We start from the raw sequence: 22442 nt of genomic DNA, 5'->3' as shown, positions 1-22442 counted from the left end.
ATTCAGCCTCACGAGCCTGTTCTACCTTTCAATTAGATCATGGTTGATCTGTATCTTAACTCCATCTACCTGCCTTGGCTCCGGAACCCTTAATACCCTTGCCTAACAAAAATCTATCAATCTCAGTTTTGACATTTTCAATTGACCCCCAGCCTCAACAGCTTTTCAGGAGAGAGTTCCAGATTTCCAGTACGCTTTGTGTGAAGAGGTGCTTCCTGATTTCATGCCTGAATGGTCTAGCTCTAATTTTAAGGCTATGCCCCCTTGTTCTGGACTCCCCCACTAGAGGAAATAGTTTCTCTCTATCTACCCTTTGATCACCTTAAATACCTCAATTAGATCACCCCGAAGAGGCAGAGTGTAGGAGTCACGAGGAGATTCTTAGACTGGCAGAAAGTGGGCAATGATGTGCTGCAGTGATCCGTGCTGGGACCACTGTCGTTCACCGTATACATAGATGATTTGGACTCAGGAAGGTGCAGATGATATCAAATTGGGGGGTGTAGCTAAAAATGTGAAAGGCTGCAACAAAATATAGGAAGACATCGGCAGTTCATTATGGTAGGAGGAATAAGGAGGCCACTTATTCCTTGGAAGTTAAAACAACTAAATGGGGTAGAGGAGTAAAGAGATCTCGGAATACAGGTACATAAAGTGTTAAAAATAGCAACAGTAGTTGATAAGCACATAAAAGGGTGGACCTTGACTTTGTGTGACAGTGTGAAATGGTCATAGTGAGCAGGCAGCCCGTTTTACGTCTCTCCTGATTGAGTTCAATGGAAATAAAAATGGGGAGAGATATAAAACGGGCTGCTGATTCGCTATCGCCTGTTTTACACTGTCGCACAAAGTCAAGCTCTACCCCAAAGAGTGCAAACAAAGTGCTGAAGATTCATGTCTAAAGGAATAGAATATAAAAGCAGAGAGTCATGCTAAATTTATATAGAACCTTGGTTGGACTACACTTGGAGTACTGGGTCTTCATACTACAAAACAGATATTGAAGAAAGTGCAGAAAAGATTTACAAGGATGTCAGCAGAACTGAGAGGATGCAACTATCAGCAAAGATTGAGCAAGCTTTTCTCTGGAAAAGAGACTGAGAGGAGACCTGACAGAGGTATTTAAAATTATGGAGGGGTTTGATGGGGTGGATGGGGAGAAACTGTTTTCATTTGTGGGCGAGTCCAGAACAAGGGGGCATAAATATAAAATAGTGACGAACTGATCAAATAAAGAATTTAGGAGGAATTGCTTTACACAGAGTGGTGAAAGTGTGGAACTCGCTGCCACATGGAGTGGTTGAAGCAGAGAGCAATGATGCATTTAAAAGGGAGACTTGATGATTACATGAGGACAAAGACAAAAGAGGGATATGGAGGCAGGGTAGGAATTGGAAATAAGAGTGGAAGGAGGTTTGTGTGGAATATAAATACCAGCATAGAGCAGTTAGGTCGAATGGCTTGTTTCTGTGCTGTAGATCCAATGTAATATGTAAAAAAGGGACTGAATTATGTCTGCATCTCTTCTTCAAATTGTCCCTCGCCTTCTCGACCCACATCACCCGAAGACTGCACTTGGTCTTGTCCCTCCGTATGCAATGTCCACAGAAGATCAACTAGTACATATTAAAAATCTTGTGTAAGCACGCATTTCCTGTCCAACTTCCTGTTGTCATGATTTTTGATCACGCTTTTCTGTCAACATTTAACTGTGAAACTGCCCATATAAATCTTGTAGGTAAGACATTGCCTGTAGTAGTTGCAAACTCGTGCCAGTAGGTGGTGCTGTGGAGTGAGTTTCCGAAATCTCTCCTGCAATTCCATCGCCATCTTGTATGTACAAAAAAAGCATATTTACCAACTAGCCATGCACAATGCCACAGGCAATCTATTACAGGTAGTATTAAATAATTTTTTTTAAGTATTCAATGTCCAAATTTCCATTTAGATACCATTTCTGAGTAACAGCGGTTTTTCAAAATGAGTGCAGTTTCCTTGATCTGGAAGTTAAAACAAATCTATTAACTGACTCCTCCATGTAATCATGTGACACAACTGTCATATTCTGATTGGGTCATAAAATACTAACTTAAAAATGTCTGATTAAAATAGCACGTAAATCCATCAGTCATTTTATATTAACCACCTGCCCCTATTCCTGTCTGTGACTATCAATGGCATCAGCTACTGTTGAAAATGCCAGCACTGATGTACATAAAGGAAGTGCCATTGCAGTAGTGAGGACGAATAAACATCATTATTAGTGAGGCTGCCTGCCCGACCCATGAACATCAGAACGGTGAGTGAGTTATAGTTGGTGCCACCAGTGGTGACATTTCTTATGGTCTGACTGTTAGCTAAGGTGTATTCAACTTATACCATGTTTAAGAATAGGTTATCAAGTTATAAACAGGGAAATCACACTTGGTGAGGTTATTATATGAAAGCTTAATGTGCTCATATCAATTTCCTCTCTCTGCTATCTTAACGGGACATTAACCCTGTAATGATCAATAACATGTCATTCTATAGTGGACACTAGGTGGAGCCGTAGAGCTGTGTAGAGCTGTATATAGCTGTATGTATAAGACTACACTACCCAGCTGTATGTATATTAAGACTACATTACCCATGAGGCACTAGGCTACCCACAAGGCAGCAGTCAAGATGGGAGCCTCTACAGATACTGTACCTAGTCCACATGTGCTCAATAAAAGTGTCTAGCAAAAGCTAGCTGTGTTCATAATAAGAATATCTATTTATTAATGAACATAAGAAACCCATTTAAAATAATAGTTGTATTAAAATAGAGAAGAATTTGATGAGTGTGGTAAACATTCAAATGATAACATCACTGACAGTAATTTCTAGCCTAAAATGTTCAACGGTATAAAGTCCTGAATATCATTACATCCAATCATATTGTCAGATTTATATTGTGCACCCCCCCGCCCATTCTAATGATATATCCCTACATTACCTGTATAACTCATCACTTCATCTAGTACTTCATTGGCTGTAAAACGAATGGGGCTATCCTGAGATTGTGAAAGGCGTTATATAAATGCTTTCTTTCTTTCTTTAGCGGAATAGTTCATGCAAAGGGAGTGGAGCAACCAAATACTGCAGTATCAGAATTCCGTATCAACAACCACAACAACAATCATTTGCATTATCTAGCGCCTTTAACATAGTAAAACGTCCCAAGACACTTCACAGGAGCGTTATAGTAAAAACATTTTTGACACCAAGCCACAGAAATTGTAAAATGGGTTTTAATAAGGGACCAGTAAGCATTTTGGGGGTCAGGCAGTAACTGTAAATGCAACGATAAAGGGTGGGCTACTCCTTTTTTGTGACCATTCCCCTCTAATCTAATGTTCCCTACCTACCTGATATCCCACATGTCCCAGCTGTGAATTTAAAGGGGACTGGGCTGGACCCGGCAGCCTTAATTACATGCTCACGTCCTGCAGTGCAGTTTAACCCCACAAACTGTCAGGAGAGGAAAATGTAGGTAAATGTGAGACCATCAGAAAGAAAGAACTTATACAGTGCCGTTCACAACCTCAGACACCCAGCCACCCCGACACCCAGCCACCCCGACACCCAGCCACCCCGACACCCAGCCACCCCGACACCCAGCCACCCCGACACCCCGACACCCAGCCACCCCGACACCCAGCCACCCCGACACCCAGCCACCCCGACACCCAGCCACCCCGACACCCAGCCACCCCGCCACCCCGACACCCAGCCACCCCGACACCCAGCCACCCCGACACCCAGCCACCCCGACACCCAGCCACCCCGACACCCAGCCACCCCATGGAGAAAAAAATGATAGGGGCAGAGTTTATGGTCTGAAATTGTTGAACTCTGTGTTGAGTCCAGAAGGTTGTAAAGTGCCTAATCGAAAGATGAGGTGCTGTTCCTCGAGCTTACGTTGAGCTTCATTGGAACAATGCAAGAGGCCGAGGACAGTGAGGTCTGAGTGGGAATGGGGCGGTGAATTAAAGTGACAGGCGACCGGAAGCTCGGGGTCACCCTTATGGACTGAACGGGGGTGTTCCGCAAAGCGGTCACCCAATCTGCGTTTGGTCTCCCCAATGTAGAGGAGACCACATCGTGAGCAGCGAATACAGTATACTAAATTGCAAGAAGTACAAGTAAATCGCTGTTTCACCTGGAAGGAGTGTTTGGGGCCCTGGACAGTGGGAAGGGAGGAGGTAAAAGGGCAGGTGTTGCATCTCCTGCGCTTGCACGGGAAGGTGCCGGGCGAAGGGGAAGGGGTGTTAGGGGTGATTGAGGAGTGGACCAGGGTGTCGCGGAGGGAGTGGTCCCTTCGGAATGCTGAAAGGGGAGGTGAGGGGAAGATGTGTTTGGTGGTGGGATCACGCTGGAGGTGGCAGAAATGGCAGAGGATGATCCGTTGAATGTGGAGGCTGGTGGGGTGAAAGGTGAGGACAAAGGGAACCCTATCATGGTTCCGGGAGGGTGGGGAAGGGGTGAGAGCAGAAGTGTAGGAAATAGAACGGACACGGTCAAGGGCCGTGTCAACCATGGTAGAGGGGAATCCTCGGTTGAGGAAAAGGGAAGACATGTCGGAAGCACTAGTATGGAAGGTGGCATCGTCAGAGCAGATGCGGCGGAGACGGAGAAACTGAGAGAATGGAATAGAGTCCTTACTGGAGGCGGTGTGGGAGGAAGTGTAGTCCAGGTAGCTGTGGGAGTCAGTGGGCTCACTAGTCCAGTGACATTACCACTATGCTACTGCACCCAGTCACTTCCTTTATGTAAGTCCTGAACCAGCCACTAGGGTGTGCTCTAAAGCCATCAGACACTTATGGGATGGCTGACTTTTTCTCCCGGACTATGGAAAGGTTGGTGTTCCCCTTGACAACATTTCTGAGGATGGAAGCTCAACATATGGGGGTTGTGTGGGCACCAATCTGTGTCCTACTCCCTGGGCTTTACCAGTTGTCTTTTAATACTTACAGCATTGATGCCACTGAGCTGTATAAACAGTGACACCATCATGTTGATAATGAGTTGGCTTCGTACAGAGGGGTCCCTGCACAGCTCCCACACACTCCTTGCCCTTACACCTCTTATCGCAGTCCGTTCGGCCTGCATTTCCTCAAGCTCTTGACTAAAATCACGCTTGCCCCATAGTCTTTGAAGTGCTGTGAGTAAAACAAATGGAAACAAGGAAGATATAAGTTTAGTGTAGGGAAGCACTCAGTGGTGCATTGTGTTTGTCTGCTGCTCTCAGGCACTGTTTGTGTTTCAAATGAGGCCATGAAAGGAGACAGGGGTGTCCTTTCAATCACAGATGGATTTGGCTTACTCGAAAAGTGCTCGCAGCAAAATCTTAATGTGATCTTCATAAGTTGAAGATCCTCATAAACCTGCGCAAAATGGCCAACTGGATTAGCAGGCCCAGTTCTGTGTCTCTTGAATGTATTAGGACTGAATTGTTGGAGTTATTCTATTTCAAGCCCTTTCCCACTACACTGACAACAAGTTCAGCTTCTGTTATCGGAGTTTGCCCAGAGAGTCTGGGCCAGCTCGAAAAGCAGCATCAGCTACTGTCAGTAAACTGGAGCTAAAAGCCTCTAAGGTCTACATTTAAGGACCAAGTAATTGATAGAGGTACTTTTTTATCAACATATTTGTAAGATTCAGTCACAAATATATTCTGCACAGCACAGGGAGAATTCACACTGAAATTACAACACCATTTTCCCTGGGAAAAGCATCGTTTGCAAGAAAAATGGCAGAAAAGATGGTTGCTCCTCAGCAGTTTCTTATTAAATGGACCCTTGACTCGTTAGACATGGGTTTCACAACAAAGGGTTTTGTTCCAATATGAGGCACCTAACCTTCTCAACAGTCCCAATACAGTTCAAGTGCATTATTGACCAATACAACGGAGCCCTATTACTGTATACTGCTACCATCCATGAAGAGCAGAATGACTATGGTCAGTAATTACTCCCATTACTGTTCTTCATGGAAGGCCACAGTGGCCCACTCCTTCTGTCAATGTAAGAGGACTGTATGACTATTTAAACAGGTTGGCCCTAAACACTGTGACTTGAGTACGTAATCAATCATGGCACTCTGCAAACCTTCTACAAAAAATGATTGGATACTCAATGCATGGCAGCAGACCAGACCATGGCTGAAATTTCAGGTGTTCCACTTTCCAGTACTGCCCACTGCCGATAAACACATACCAGCTTGAAGCACTGAATTGCAATGGACCAATAACTTAACCTTTCTTGACAACTAGTACCATGGTTGTCTGGATTCAACTGTACTGTTGAGTGTCACAAATAATTGGCTCTTTATGTCCACATTACATCTACAGAAATGGACTTAAACTTGAAAGCATCATCCAGGGGATAAACTGTTGTCACTTGCCATTCATGCACAAAGCTCTGTTTCCTTTGTCGATCAGGAGGTATCTGGGGCTCTCTGGAAACCAGGGCAGGGTAACAAGCTGTATAAAGGCAGGTATGGCATTGAAGGCCATCAGTAAAGGCCATACACTTTCACTGCCTAAAATCTCTCTGGAGAAACAAAAAGGGCACATAACACAGAGTTGAGATATATTAAGTCAGTCTAAAAGTTTTTCAGGTACATTTATATCGAGAAAAGATCAGCTTGTTCAAGTCAAAACAATCTTGCAGCTGGGATGGAACATTAAATTTGCAAACTAGCCTGGAGTTAGACACCCCCCAGCCTGGAGTTAGATACCCCCCAGCCTGGAGTTAGACACCCCCCAGCCTGGAGTTAGATACCCCCCAGCCTGGAGTTAGATACCCCCCAGCCTGGAGTTAGATATCCTCCAGTCTGGTGTTAGATACCCTCCAGTCTGGAGTTAGATACCCCCCAGCCTGGAGTTAGATATCCTCCAGTCTGGTGTTAGATACCCTCCAGCCTGGAGTTAGATACCCCCCAGCCTGGAGTTAGATACCCCCCAGCCTGGAGTTAGATACCCCCCAGCCTGGAGTTAGATACCCCCCAGCCTGGAGTTAGATACCTTCCAGCCTGGTGTTAGATACCCTCCAGTCTGGTGTTAGGTACCCTCCAGTCTGGAGTTAGATACTCACCAGTCTGGAGTTAGATACCCTCCAGCCTGGTGTTGGATATCCTCCAGTCTGATGTTAGATATCCTCCAGTCTGATGTTAGATACCCTCCAGCCTGGTGTTAGATACCTTCCAGTCTGGTGTTAGATACCCTCCAGCCTGGTGTTAGATATCCTCCAGCCTGGTGTTAGATACCCTCCAGTCTGGTGTTAGATACCCTCCAGCCTGGAGTTAGATACCCTCCAGTCTGGTGTGAGATACCCTCCAGTCTGGAGTTAGATATCCTCCAGCCTGGTGTTAGATACCCTCCAGCCTGGTGTTAGATACCCTCCAGTCTGGTGTTAGATACCCTCCAGTCTGGTGTTAGATACCCTCCAGCCTGGAGTTAGATACCCTCCGGTCTGGTGTTAGATACCCTCCAGTCTGGTGTTAGATACCCTCCAGCCTGGAGTTAGATACCCTCCAGTCTGGTGTGAGATACCCTCCAGTCTGGAGTTAGATATCCTCCAGTCTGGTGTGAGATACCCTCCAGTCTGGAGTTAGATACCCTCCAGTCTGGTGTTAGTTACCCTCCAGTCTGGTGTTAGATACCCTCCAGCCTGGAGTTAGATACCCTCCAGTCTGGTGTGAGATACCCTCCAGTCTGGAGTTAGATATCCGCCAGTCTGGTGTTAGATACCCCCCAGCCTGGAGTTAGAACATAAGAACATAAGAAATAGGAGCAGGAGTAGGCCAATCGGCCCCTCGAGCCTGCTCCGCCATTCAATAAGATCATGGCTGATCTGATCCTAACTGCCAATCCACTATCACAGAACCATCTCCTGCATCTAACAGAATTAGACACACAAAATAGGAGCAGGATCAGGCTACACGGCCCCTGGGCCCACTCCGCTAACCACAGGGCCATGACCGATCCGAACCTAGACTCATGTCCAAATTCCTGCCCGCTCCCCGTAACCCTTAATTCCCTTTACTTCTAGGAAACTGTCTATTTCTGTTTTAAATGTATGTAATGATGTAGCTTCTACAGTTTTTTGGGGCAGCATATTCCATGGGCCTACCACCCTCTGAGTGAAGTAGTTCCTCCTCATCTCAGTTTTGAAAGAGCAGCCCCTTATTCTAAGACTATGCCCCCTAGTTCTAGTTTCACCCTTCATCGGGAACATCTTCCCTGCATCCACCCGATCCAACCCCTTCACAATCTTATATGTTTCAATAAGATCGCCTCTCATTCTTCTGAACTCCAATGAGTAGAGTCCCAATCTACTCAACCTCTCCTCATATGTCCATCCCCTCATCCCCGGGATTAACCGAGTGAACCTTCTTTGTACTGACTCAAGAGCAAGTATGTCCTTTCTTAAGTATGGACACCAAAACTGTACGCAGTATTCCAGGTGCGGTCTCACCAATACCTTGTACAACTGAAGCAATACCTCCCTATTTTTATATTCTATCCCCCTAGCAATGAAAGCCAACATTCCATTGGCCTTCTTAATCACTTGCTGCACCTGCATACTAACCTTTTGAGTTTCGTGCACCAGGACCCCCAGATCCCTTTGTACTTCAGTACTTTCCAGTTTCTTGCCATTAAGATAATAACTTGCCCTACGATTTTTCCTGCCAAAGTGCATAACCTCACACTTTCCAGTATTGTATTCCATCTGCCAAATCTCTGCCCATTTACTTAGCCTGTCGATGTCCCCTTGAAGGTTTTTTATGTCCTCCTCACTCACTACTTTCCCCCCCATCTTAGTATCATCTGCAAACTTTGATATGTTACACTCGGTCCCCTCCTCCAAATCGTTAATATAGATTGTAAAGAGTTGGGGACCCAGCACTGACCCCTGCGGAACACCACTAGTTACTGATTGCCAGTCTGAGAATGAACCATTTATCCCAACTCTCTGCCTTCTGTTAGATAGCCAATCCTCTATCCATGCCAGAATATTACCCCCATCCCGTGATTTTTTATCTTAAGCAATAATCTTTTGTGTGGCACCTTGTCAAATGCCTTTTGGAAGTCTAAATACACTACGTCCACTGGTTCCCCTTTATCCACCCTATATGTTACTTCCTCAAAGAACTCCAGCAAATTTGTCAAACATGGCTTCCCCTTCATAAAACCATGCTGACTTTGTCCTATTAAATTATGATTATCCAAATGTCCTGTTACTGTCTCCTTAATAATGGACTCCAAAATTTTACCTACCACAGATGTTAGGCTAACCGGTCTATAGTTTCCAGCCTTCTGTCTACTGCCCTTTTTAAATAAGGGTGTTACATTAGCAGTTTTCCAGTCTGCCGGGACCATTGCCGAGTCCAGGGAGTTTTGGAAAATTATTACCAATGCATCCACAATCCCTACCGCCACTTCCCTCAAGACCCTAGGATGTAAGCCATCAGGTCCAGGTGATTTATCCGCCTTGAGTCCCATTATTTTACCGAGTACCACTTCCTTAGTGATTTTGATCGTGTTTAGCTCCTCCCCCCCTTTAGCCCCCTGTTTGTCCAGTGTTGGGATATTCTTAGAGTCTTCTACTGTAATGACTGATGTAAAATATTCATTCAGTGTTTTTGCCATCTCCATATTTCCCACCATTAATTTCCTGGTCTCATCCTCTAAGGGACCAACATTTACTTTAGCCACCCTTTTTCTTTTTATATAACTATAAAAACTCTTACTGTCTGTTTTTATATTTTTTGCTAATTTACTTTCATAATCTATCTTCCCTTTCTTAATCAATCTTTTTGTTATTTTTTGTTGTCTTTTAAAGTTTTCCCAATCCTCTATCCTCCCACTAGATTTGGCTACCTTATATGCCCTTGTTTTTAGTCGAATACCCTCCAGTCTGATGTTAGATACCCTCCAGTTTGGAGTTAGATATCTGCCAGTCTGGTGTGAGATACCCTCCAGTCTGGTGTTAGATACCCTCCAGTCTGGTGTGAGATACCCTCCAGTCTGGTGTTAGATACCCCCCAGCCTGGAGTTAGATACACCCCAGCCTGGAGTTAGATACCCTCCAGTCTGGTGTTAGATACCCTCCAGCCAAGAGTGAGATACCCTCCAGTCTGGTGTTAGATACCCTCCAGTCTGGAGTTAGATACCCTCCAGTCTGGTGTTAGATACCCCCAGTCTGGTGTGAGATACCCTCCAGCCTGGAGTTAGATACCCTCCAGCCTGGAGTGAGGTACCTTCCAGCCTGGAGTTAGATACCCTCCAGTCTGGAGTTAGATACCCTCCAGTCTGGTGTGAGATACCCTCCAGTCTGGAGTTAGATACCCTCCAGTCTGGTTTGAGATACCCTCCAGCAAAGAGTGAGATACCCTCCATCCTGGTGTGAGATACCCTCCAGTCTGATGTGAGATACCCTCCAGTCTGGTGTGAGATACCCTCCAGTCTGGTGTGAGATACCCTCCAGTCTGGAGTTAGATACCCTCCAGTTTGGTTTGAGATACCCTCCAGTCTGGTGTGAGGGACCCTCCAGTCTGGTGTGAGATACCCTCCAGTCTGGTGTTAGATACCCTCCAGCCTGGTGTGAGATACCCTCTAGTCTGGTGTGAGATACCCTCCAGTCTGGTGTGAGATACTCTCCAGTCTGGTGTGAGATACCCTCCAGTCTGGTGTGAGATACCCTCCAGTCTGGTGAGATACCCTCCAGTCCAGAGTTAGATACCCTCCAGTCTGGTGTGAGGGACCCTCCAGTCTGGTGTGAGGGACCCTCCAGTCTGGTGTGAGGGACCCTCCAGTCTGGTGTGAGGGACCCTCCAGTCTGGAGTTAGATACCGTCCAGTCTGGTGTGAAATACCCTCCAGCCTGGAGTTAGATACCCTCCAGTCTGGTGTGAGATACCCTCTAGTCTGGAGTTAGATACTCTCCAGTCTGGAGTTAGATACCCTCCAGTCTGGTGTGAGATACCCTCCAGCCTGGTTTGAGATACCCTCTAGTCTGGTGTGAGATACCCTCCAGTCTGGTGTGAGATACCCTCCAGTCTGCAGTTATATACTCTCCAGTCTGGTGTGAGGGACCCTCCAGTCTGGTGTGAGATACCCTCTAGTCTGGTGTGAGATACCCTCCAGTCTGGTGTGAGATACCCTCCAGTCTGGTGTGAGATACCCTCCAGATGGAGTGAGATAAAAAGTGCAAGTCATGAGCGTACTCATCCCTCCATCTTTAATCCCTCATTGTTGCTTTCCCTCACTAAACCTGTCAGGGAAATTGAATCCTAAACAGGTGTATAAGTGTCCAATATGGTGGGCAAGAAGCACACTCTCATTTGGAGCCAGACGTGCGCTGCCCGCCACAATGGATCGGGGCCAGGGCACTCACCAGAACTATTTAAAGGAATAAATAACATGTAAATAAGGGTCCTATGCTTGTTGTAGGACCCTTTTGCAATATTGGGCTGCCCCAGCGCTTGACTCGCCACATGGTAAACTTGCCCAGCAACTCATGGCACTAACAGGCAGGAAGGACCCTTCACCAGCGCTGTTTAAAGGGATCATGCAGTACTTACAGGTTTGCTGATTTATCACTTCCGGTTGCTGTTTAACCTTGCCGTTTTTTGGCCTGTTTTCTGACTCTGGAAAATTAATTTTGACTGCTCAGAAGAAGATTTTGCTGGTGTTGCACTGTTTATGGCTGCCTTCTAAACAATTTGACTGCAGTGGTCTGGTAGGATTGCCTTTGGGGCAAATATCTGGGGTGCTGAAGCAACACTTCAGGTGCTTGGAACACCCCAGGGGGTCCGTTCCACATTCCCCACGGAAGGTGCCCAAAATCGTTAGAGTGAGTTGCATGTCGCAGAACATTGCAATGGACAGAGGTCTGAATGGACTTCAGTGAGGGATAGCAGGAAGGCATGAAGGAGCAGGAGGCAAAAGATGCAGTAGAGCCAAAATCAGGAGACCAGGCACTGCAGGCAAGGAATGAGATGTGGACGGGTGTCGCAGCCTGGTTATTACAGTGGGGTCTACTAAAAGGCAATAGATCTTACAGGTGAGCAGTTGGCACAGTTTTGCAGCCATTTTGTGCTGCTTTTTCTTGTTCTGCTAAGAGCTGCAGATGTTGAACTTAGATAGCTGAGACTTCACTTTATGCTTAACAAAGTGAAGGCACAATGTAACATGTAGTTGGAACTATTTTTATTTACAATTTCTTTGGATGCAGCGCCTAAGTGCATGAGATCCCGAAGTACGTGTATTGTATTTGTTCAATGTGATTTCTTACTGTCCTCATCAGGACAGTCGTGGGCTTCTGCACAAGATTGACACGCCTGATCTTGAGCCAGCTGCCCCTCTAGATGATGGGACAGAAGAGTTGGGTGTCTGCGGCGTCAAAGTGCTACGTGTCTAAAATACAAGGGCTGATTCTGCAGTCAGGCACTCTCAGTGTGGAATGGCGTTCAAAGGGATTGCAGGCTAGGAAATCCTGGGCCAGCAGTGCCTGATTTTCCCTCTGTTGATTTAAATGGCAGTGGATCTCAATGAGATTCTGGAATCCCTCTGTGCTCATTCGGGCAGAGTGTAAAACGGACCGCAGGTTCACTATTGCCCCCTTTGCACTGCTGCCCGAGATAAATTTATACCCCAGTGTCTCGTGTTACTGCGGTGACCACTGCCATTGCAATAAATGCTGCTCCCTCATCTATAGCAGACTGCTGTGCATTCAACGGATCATCCATCCTGGAGGTCAGTAAGGGGCGTCTCAGTGTAGTGCACGTGCTTAGTAAGCTATTGTTGGGATGCAGATGTTGGTAAGCAGTTGCAACCTAAGGAACTTCATCAGGTCACACAGCGAGCCTGACCCTCACCCGCCTGGCTGCTCGTGGAAGGTGTCAGCCGTGGCTCAGTCGGTGAGTAGCACTCTCGCTCCCGAGTCATAGGTTTGTGGATTCAAGTCCCACTCCAGGGACTCGATCTGTCGGAGGTGCCATCTTTCAGATGAGACCTGAGGCCATGTCGGCTCCCTCAGGCGGGCGTAAAAGATGCCATGGCACTATTTTGAAGGAGAGCAAGGGGGTTCTCCCCAGTGTCCTGGCAAATACTTATCCCGCAATCAGCATCACAAAAACAGATTATCTGGTCATTAGCTCATTGATGTTTGTGGGAGCTTACTGTGCGAAAATTGGCTGCCGTGTTTCCCACATTACAACAGTGACTACACTTCAAAAGCACCTCATTGGCTGTGAAGGACTTTGGGACATCCTGAGGTCATGAAAGGTGCTATATAAATGCAAGTTCTTCTTTTCACCACTTTTCTGCCCCTCATCGCCACTGAGTCAGAGTAAAGCCAAGTGACCCCTTATGTTCCTCATTATCTCCAAACCACGAGATATTTGAATATGGGCCGGCATTCAAAGTAGGTGTGAATGGTGACATGTGATGCTCTGACGCAAGGTGCTCTTCAGGTTTATGATGTAGATTCTGTTCTCCATCGGTAACGAGAGCACGGGCTACATTTCTAAGTATGTAGCGCACTTCTCCATTTCACAATTCTCTTTGAATGTGATAAGCTGCAAAACTGTTAAACTAACCCCGTGAGTATGTTGCCTACTCAGCAGATCTGAGGAGAAAGCATGAACTTGGAACATACCTGCTCCTCCCTATCACCTCCTTCTTGAAGAATGCCAGACTGTATGGACAGTCTGTCACAAGCCCTGGTCCTATAACCTACAAGTATGAGTACAGATTTATGATTAACCATCTGTATGTAAATAATGAAAAGCTGCAACATGTCTCCCCTGAATCTTCTTTTCTCCATTGAAAATGTTCAATTTTATGAATCTCTCCTCATAACTCAAGGCCCTAAGTCCAGAATAACTCTTGTCACTCTTCTCTGAAGCCTCTCCAATGTATCTTCATCCTTTTGAAGATAGGGTGTTCCAAACTGTACCCAGGGGAGAAGATTTCCTCGCTGTCTGAAGAACATGTCTCCATCTTCACTACATCTAGCACACAGAGCAAATCTTTTCCCATATTCCAAGTGTGGCTTCGTCAAGATTAGAATCATTTGTCTTGATTTGCACCCAGCACATGGTTAACACTGTCGACAGTAGATTCACACAGGGACTGGATGCTTTTAGTAAAAGGACAATAATGACATCCAAGTTCTTTTCCACCCGTGCTTCAGGATAGTCCTTTGTTGCAATGTCATGGGGTTTGTTTGCTGCAGCAATCATCTCTCTGATTAATGTGACTTGTGAGACTCTTCCAAACCCACCATTCAGCCCTCCATAGAGTCAGCTAAAGCTATACTGAGGATAATATCTGGGCCCCACCCAGTGGAGCTGTGGCTAATATACCAGTCCAATCTGAGGGTGACCCAGTGGCGACCTCCATTTAGGATTCCTCTGAAAGCTGATGTGAGTCATCTGTAAATGTACCAAGGCAGTGTATAGTGTAACTAAAAGTTAATTTCCATAATACTATCATGTATCTACCTCACAGATTTTGTTCTACAGCCACATTTGAAGTTTAAAGTTGCATTAATTTACACTATAGTACTTTAAAATAATGTTGCTGCATCCAAGTGTCGATGGGAAATATTCTTGTGTCCTTTAAACTTACCAATTATGTATACAATATTGTTTAGCTTTCATGACATTTACAATCCAAATATTTTTCTACCTACCATGAGAACGTTTCCAGTTTTGTGGAATCAAAGTATTTTTTTATATAACAGATCACTTCTTTGTCCTGGACCTGTTTTTCTTCACCCATTGGAGTTTTCCTCTTAAATTCAGACAAAGTATGAGGCGAGTCCTCGCTGGGCCGTTTAATCAGAAGTCCAGCTGTCGAAGACTTCCTGCAAATCAGCACCCCCGAGCAGCCCTGTCTTTCCCTATGGGTCTGGTCTTCATTTACATATTAATATGGCATGCAGTCGGGATTGCTCCATTTCACAAATTCATACAGGCCGCTGTAACCGTACATTGTCTGAAGGACATCTGCAAAGATCTGTCTCCAGGTAATGAAACACTGAGCTAGAATTGTGTTGTGACCTGTCAGCATTCACCTGTGGAGGCCAGGGACATGGGCTTACTGCTGTAAGTATTTGTAATGGAGGAAAAATGTTGTGCAATATTATGAATGTAACATCTGAGAAGATTCCCTATTAATGGGCGACAGTGCTTTCATTGCAGTGAAACATGTTTATCATGAGCGAGTCCAAGGTAAGGTTGGTGTTGTGTCGGTACCTTACTACCTAGACACAATTTAGGACTCCGAACTCAGAGATTGAAACATGAAGTGCTTTATTGGAAGGAAAGGAAGTTCTGGAAAGTTCCGAAGAGAGCTAAAACTTAACAGAGAACACCCAACCATTTATCTCCTGTGACAGTGCCACCACAGGTGGGAGGAGAACACACAATAGAACACACAATACATAACATTTCCTCCCCTCTTAAATGGAAGGTCCACATTATTCCTCAACAGGTAAGTTACTTTCAATGCACTCAACGAACCTAGGGTAGAGGTAGACTGCCTCAAACCCTGACTTTACCCTGGGGTTTATTCTGCCCCAGTCTTGTGGGTAAGTCACTAAGTCTACAGATCCAAGCGCCTTGGAGGCCGCCGCTCTCTGACAGGATACCAGCGGTCATCGCTGGCTTCCACAGCAGTAGGCATTGACACAGGCCTGGATGGAGAAGGTGCCTGTGTCAGTTGAAAGTCAGGAGTTTGCACAGGTGGAACAGTCTCTTTGACTTCCTGTGTTGGAGAAGAGCACTGTGGCAAAGGATGCTGGTTTGCGGTATCATCCAGAAACAGTTCAGGCCAACCAGCCACTGCAGCCTCTGTGGCTGTCTCTGCTCCTAGCAACAGTTGATCTGTGTGTCTTCTCCAGACGACGTCCTCAGCAGTCTCAACCGTGTAAGACACAGGGCCCGTCTGCGCGATCACCATAGCAGGAACCCATTTCGGTCCAGTGTTGTAGTTTCGAGCTAGGACGTGCTCTCCCGGATGAAACCGTCTCTCCTTGGCTCTTTTCTCTCTCTTTTCAACTTGAGCTTGTTGTTGACAATGGACAACCTGTTCTGCCCTTGGAGGTTTGAGTAAGTCAAAACTTGTCCGCAACTGCCTCTTCATCATGAGTGAAGCGGGGGAAGTTTTGGTTGTGGCATGTGGCTCGTTCCTGTAGGACAACAGGAAGCTGTTCAGATGTTGGCGGATTGAGCCCTGACCTTGCGATGCCTTCAAGGCGTGCTTCAAAGTTTGCACAAACCTTTCTGCCTGGCCGTTAGTAGAGGGATGATAGGGCGCAGACCTGATGTGTTGGACACAATTCACATGCAGGAAGGTTGCAAACTCCTGTGATACAAATTGTGGACCGTTGTCACTTACGAGTTGTTCTGGTGAGCCATAACGGCTGAACATCTCACTAAGTTTCTCAATTGTTTTCTCTGCCGTGGTAGACCTCATCACAGCGACCTCCGGCCACTTGCTACGAGCGTCCACAACCACCATAAACATCTTCCCTTCGAAAGGACCGGCGAAGTCCACATGTACTCACTGCCACACTTCTGCAGGCCAATCCCAGGGGTGTAGGGTTGCCAGCTGTGGAACATTCCGGACCCTTTGACATGGGGAACATGTTTTGGCTTTCTCCTCAATATTCCCATCGAGGCCTGGCCACCAGAAGTAGCTTCTTGCCATTTCCTTCATCCGAACCATCCCACTGTGGCCTGTATGAAGTTGTTGCAGTATAGGTTCCCTCAGAGGTGGCGGAATGATGACACGGCGTCCCCAAAGAAGACAACCTGCCTGGACGGAGAGCTCATTTCTTTTTGAAACGTAAGCTTTCAAACTAGGAGAATCTCCTATCGCTCTCCCTCGAATGACATCGTCCATTACCTCAGACAGGACTGGATCGTTGCAGGTGTACCTTCGCACCTGAACCGCAGTGACAGGTGCTCCCTCCACTTGTCTAAAGTAGAAGATGTCTATCTGACGAGGCTCTGGGGGAGTAACAGGCAAGGGTAGCCTCGAGAGACCGTCTGCGTTGCCGTGCAAGTCTGATTTGCGATATTTGATGTCGTATGTGTGTCCTGACAACAGTAAAGCCCACCTTTGCATCCTGCTTGCAGCGAGAGACGGAATTCCGGTGTGGGGCCCGAAGATTGAAGTCAATGGACGGTGGTCTGTCAGGAGTGTGAACCTTCTCCCAAACAGGTACTGATGAAATTTTCGAATTCCAAAAACGATTCCCAAGGCCTCGCGCTCGATCTGCGCATAGTTACTCTCGGCCTTGTTCAAGGTGCGTGATGCGAAGGCGATAGGTTTCTCTTCACCCGAAGGCATGATGTGGGATATGACTGCTCCCACACCATATGGTGATGCATCACATGCTAGCTGCACGGGTAGCTTTGGGTCGAAGTGTGTCAGGACCTCCGAATTCAGCAATGCTTTCTTTGCTTGGGCGAAAGCTTCGTTGCACAGTTCAGTCCATTTCCATGTTTTGCCTTGACATAGCAACATTGCTGAAGCCGTTACATCAGTTGCTAAGTCTGGAATAAACTTCCCATAATAGTTAAGTAGCCCCAGAAATGAACGTAACTGGCTCACATTCTGGGGTGCTGGGGCCTCCACGATCGCCTTGACCTTTGGCGGCGCCTTATGCAGGCCAGTAGCGTCAATCACATGCCCCAGGTACTCAACTGAAGACTGAAAGAATTCACATTTGTCTTTACGAACTCTGAGTCCGTACTCTTTCAGTCATTGTAGTGTCGCATCCAAGTTCAGAAGATGATCCTCCTCATTTGTCCCAGTGACAAGGATGTCGTCCAGGTAGCACTGGACTCCTGGCAGTCCACTCAAAATCTGATCCATTGCCCTTTGGAATAGAGCAGGGGCCGACGTAATTCCAAACGGAAGGCGGCAGTACCTGTATAGCCCCTTGTGTGTCACAATTGTCAGCAGCTCCTTTGATTTGTCATCGACATGCATTTGTAGATAAGCCTGGCATAAGTCTATTTTGCTGAACTTTTGCCCTCCAGCCAGGCCCGTAAAAAGATCATCAATGAGGGGAAGAAGGTACTGTTCCACAGACAGCACCGGGTTAATAGTCACTTTAAAATCCCTGCAGATTCGAACAGATCCATCCTTTTTCAGGACAGGAAAAATGGGTGTGGCCCATTTGCTCACGCTCACAGGCTCCAGGACTCCATTCTCGACTAAGGCCTCCAAGTTAGCCTCAACTTTTGGCCTAATTGCATAGGGTACAGGTCGGGCTTTGTGAAACTTCGGCTTGCTGTCAGGTTTAATGTCCAGTCTCACGCTGATCTTTTTCATGCTCCCAAGTTCCCCATTGAAGAGTTTTGCATGTTTGTTTAACACTGCAGTCAGACCTGACTCCCCTTTTGACATCATGCGGACTGCAGGCCAGTCCAGCGTGATTTTCTCTAGCCACGCACGTCCCAGTAGCGATGGGTAATTTCCCTTTACCACATATAGTGGCAGTTTTGCAGTCTGTCCATTCAATTTAACTGTCACCTCAATGACGCCTCTCATGGCCACAGGTTCGCCGGTATACGTCTTTAGCACAATGTTTGTTGGCTGAAGGTTAAGATGCTTTAACATTTTGTTGTAGACAGTGTCTGAAACAAGGGACACAGCCGCGCCTGTGTCCACCTCCATCCGCACTGATTGTCCCTCCACCAGTGGTGACACCCAGTAGCCATTTGAACCACCTGCAACCGTCAGTATGTGCACCTCTTCCTCCTCAGAGGTGTCGCTCCCCTCTGTTTTGCTTGTTCCATCATACTGCACTGAATTAACACTCTTTTTCCTCTCTTGTCCAAATACAGACATTTTGCTTCCATGCTTCCCAGCTCTGTCTGTTCTTTTTTTACCTCTACAGGCGCGTTCAATGTGACCCTTTTTGCCACAATTTCGGCATTCCAGCTCCGTACACCAGCAGTCATTAGCGTGATGGCCCGTTTTCCCACAACGGTAACATGTGCCGTTCCGCGCACCTTTAGGCTCAGACGACACCTTGTGAACTCTCCCTGTTGAACTCAACTGGTGAGCCTCCTTTTCTGCCATCTCCATGGAGACACTAACTTCAATGGCCTTTTCAAGAGTAAGGTTGTCCTCCGTAAGAAGGCGCTTCTGTGGCGCTGCATTTTGCAGACCACACACAAGTCTGTCTCTAATGGTGTCATTCAGCACCTCCTTGAACTGGCAGTGTTCCGACAACCTTTTTAAAGCAGCAATAAACATCGTCACTGATTCCCCCTCCTCTTGATTCCGTTTGTGAAATCTAAATCTCTCAGCAATAACCAGAGGTTTTGGTGAAAAATGTGCTCCAAGAATTTCCACTAGTTCCTTATATGTTTTAGTTCCTGGCTTATCTGGCTGCACGAGGCTGCGAAGTAAATTGAAAGTCTTCGGCCCTGTTGTGTATGTCCCTTTAAGGGAATAACTGGTCTCAGACTGCAGTACCGGCAGTGACCACCCCTGTATAACAGGCCCTAGCAGGCTTCTGTAGTTTCAGTTTCCAGGTTGTCTCCATTCAGTAAAGACTTGTTAAACCAACTCCTGCATTCCGTGTCTCCATTAACACACAGATCTAATACTGGCGACGAGTAAGAAACGAACTTACCTGCAACTCAGCAGCACCTCAGACGACGTTATTGAAGGTCGAAGCCAGAAGAAAGAAAAAAAAAACAATCCAAAGAAACTCGAGAAACAGGCGTCGACCGTGGGCAACCTCCCTCCAAATCATCGGATTGAAAACTTGCAGGAGAGACTGTCAAGAGCCAGGCTTGGTTCTCCAGTCTGTGGTTTCCCAGCTAATCGGGCTGGTGGCAGGTAGTGCACTGATCCTTCCTGGGCTGCGGCGGGCTAGAGCTCGATCGGGTGGCTCTGCAACGGGGCCGGGCAGCGAGTCGGGAAGCAAAGAGAGAGAGAGAGGGTGGAGCACACAGGGCGCGACCGGTGCTTCGCAGCCGGGCAGCGTTCGGACCTAAGAAGAGGGAGGGAAGTGTCCCAGAGGGTCCGCTCCACGACGGGAACGGTTCTTCAATTAACGGAGCAAATATTGAAGCGCGATAGGAAAATAAAAATACCGCAGAGAACAGCGTTGGCAGCAGCGGCAGCGGCGGGAAAGCGCGGGAGGGGCCATCTTAACTCGGCGGGGAAGAAAGAAAAGCGTGGGAGGCGCCATTTTGATCCATCGGGGACGAAGGAAAAGCGCGGGAGGCGCCATTTTAGATTTTTAAGATGCCAAAGACTGGCGATATCACTGCCTTCGAAAATGCAATAGAAGACTGGACCACGTATGTGGAAAGAGTCGAGGTATATTGCGAGGCAAACGAAATAGCCGATGAGAAAAAGGCATCGGTATTGCTAAATTTAATGGGCGCAAGAACGTACGGCCTATTGCGGGACCTGATTACTCCAGCCAAACCGAAGGCGAAGAGTTTTAACGAAATTGTTACTATCCTACAGGAACACCTAAATCCTACACCGCTGCTGATAGCAGAAAGATTTAAATTCCACAGGAGAAATCAGCATAAAAATGAGAGCAATGCTGATTACCTTACGGAACTACGCAAGCTATCAAAGCACTGCCAGTTCGGAGCAGGACTGGCAGATACCCTACGGGACAAATTTGTCTGTGGACTCCTGAGTGAAGGAACACAGAAGAGGTTACTCTCAGAGAAAGAGCTGACACTAGATAAGGCTTTCAGCATGGCAGTATCGTACGAAGCAGCAGCAAGGGGAGCTGCGGAAATATAACAAAAGCCACAGGAATATGGCACCCACGAAATGACACGGGGATTTGCAAAATGTTATTGCTGCGGCAGAACAAACCATGACCAGAAGGACTGCTGGTCCAAGGACAAAATATGCAGGCAATGCGGAAAGATGGGACACATTGCACGAGTTTGCAGGTCTGGGAAGAAGACCAACGACAACAAAAAGGCTACTAAGGAACCGTACAGGAAAGTACAAAAGATGACGGACAGCAGTTCCGAAGACCAGATGAGCGATAGTGAATCCGGGAACAAGAGACTAAGCTGTCTCAAACTTCACAACGTAATCACAAAAGAGGATCACCGAACCATTTGGGTCACCCTCACGATAGCAGGGTCCCAAGTCAAAATGGAATTGGATACAGGATCAGCGCTAACCGTCATGAATCGACGAGACTACGAGCGGCTATTCTCACACATACCCTTGAGAGAGACATCCATTGTCTTGAGGACGTATACGGGGCAAAAAGTATACCCCAGAGGAAAAATAAGGGTGCCTGTCGAATACAACGGCAAGAAAATACGGAAATTGTATCTCTACATTCTGCAAGATGGTGGACCACCGTTATTGGGACGTGAATGGATCAGAAAGATAAGTTTAGACTGGCACTCCATTCAGGCACTGACGGTGGCTGGTAAAAAGGATGACGACGTCACTCCTGGACGATTGTCAACAATCTTAGCTGACGTCAAAGAGGTATTTCAACAACAACTGGGCACTCTTAAAGGCGTAACCGCCTCGATAAAAATAGAGGAGAATGCAATTCCCAAGTTTTTCAAAGCAAGACCGGTACCATCTGCAATTTGCCCAGCCGTCGAGGCAGAGCTGGAGAATCTGGAGAATGCAGGTGTGTTATCTAAGGTAGACTGGAGCGAGTGGGTGACACCCATCGTTCCTGTCATGAAGAAAACGTTAAACAATAAGTCTGAGGAGCCAAGGAAGGTTCACATCTGTGGGGACTTCAAGGTGACGGTGAACCCAGTCCTTCACAGTACAATATCCTCTTCCAAGGATAGAAGATATCTTCGCCTCACTATCTGGAGGGAAGCGTTTTACAAAAATTGACCTAGCACAAGCATATTTGCAGATGGAGGTTGAAGAATCCTCTAGGAAGTATCTCACGATAAACACTCACAAAGGTCTTTACCAGTATAATCGACTGGTATTCGGAGTAGCATCAGCTCCGGCGATATGGTAAAGAGCGATGGAACAAGTCCTGCAAGGGATTCCGGGGACTCAGTGTTACTTGGACGACATCCTAGTGACAGGTGAAGATGACAGTGAACACCTTGCCAACCTAGAGCAGGTGCTCACTAGACTACGTGAACATGGGCTACGAGCCAATCGCCCCAAGTGTGAGTTTTTTAAGAAACAGATATCGTATTGTGGCCACGTGATTGATGAAGAGGGGTTGCATAAGTCCCCTGACAAAATTGAAGCGGTAGTTAAGGCTCCAGCGCCTGAAAATGTGTCGCAACTGAGGTCATTCCTCGGATTGGTGAATTACTACCATAAGTTTTTGCCGAATTTGTCCACAATTCTGCATCCACTGAACGCCCTACTACGAATGGGAGTAGCATGGAAATGGA

The 22442-nt window shown here is 46.7% G+C and overlaps 1 protein-coding gene across 1 annotated transcript in view; it reads right to left on the bottom strand.

The window, feature by feature from the left end:
* Nucleotides 1-22442, bottom strand: part of LOC147104512 (solute carrier family 2, facilitated glucose transporter member 11-like) — a 100671-nt gene that overhangs the window by 6312 nt on the left and 71917 nt on the right. Inside the window, exons 7-8 of the mRNA XM_085962187.1 lie at nt 6430-6578; nt 4999-5186 (exon numbers count right to left, since the gene is read on the bottom strand). Of these exons, the coding sequence (XP_085818313.1) occupies nt 4999-5186; nt 6430-6578 (337 nt within the window). The remainder of the gene's footprint in view (nt 1-4998; nt 5187-6429; nt 6579-22442) is intronic.

The sequence above is a fragment of the Somniosus microcephalus genome, chromosome 19 (genome assembly GCF_052327205.1).
Source record: "Somniosus microcephalus isolate GS21.2 chromosome 19, FLI_Smic_1.0, whole genome shotgun sequence".
NCBI lineage: Eukaryota > Metazoa > Chordata > Chondrichthyes > Squaliformes > Somniosidae > Somniosus > Somniosus microcephalus.
The sequence above is the reverse complement of the archived record's forward strand: the minus strand, read 5'-3'. Positions and strand labels throughout refer to the sequence as shown.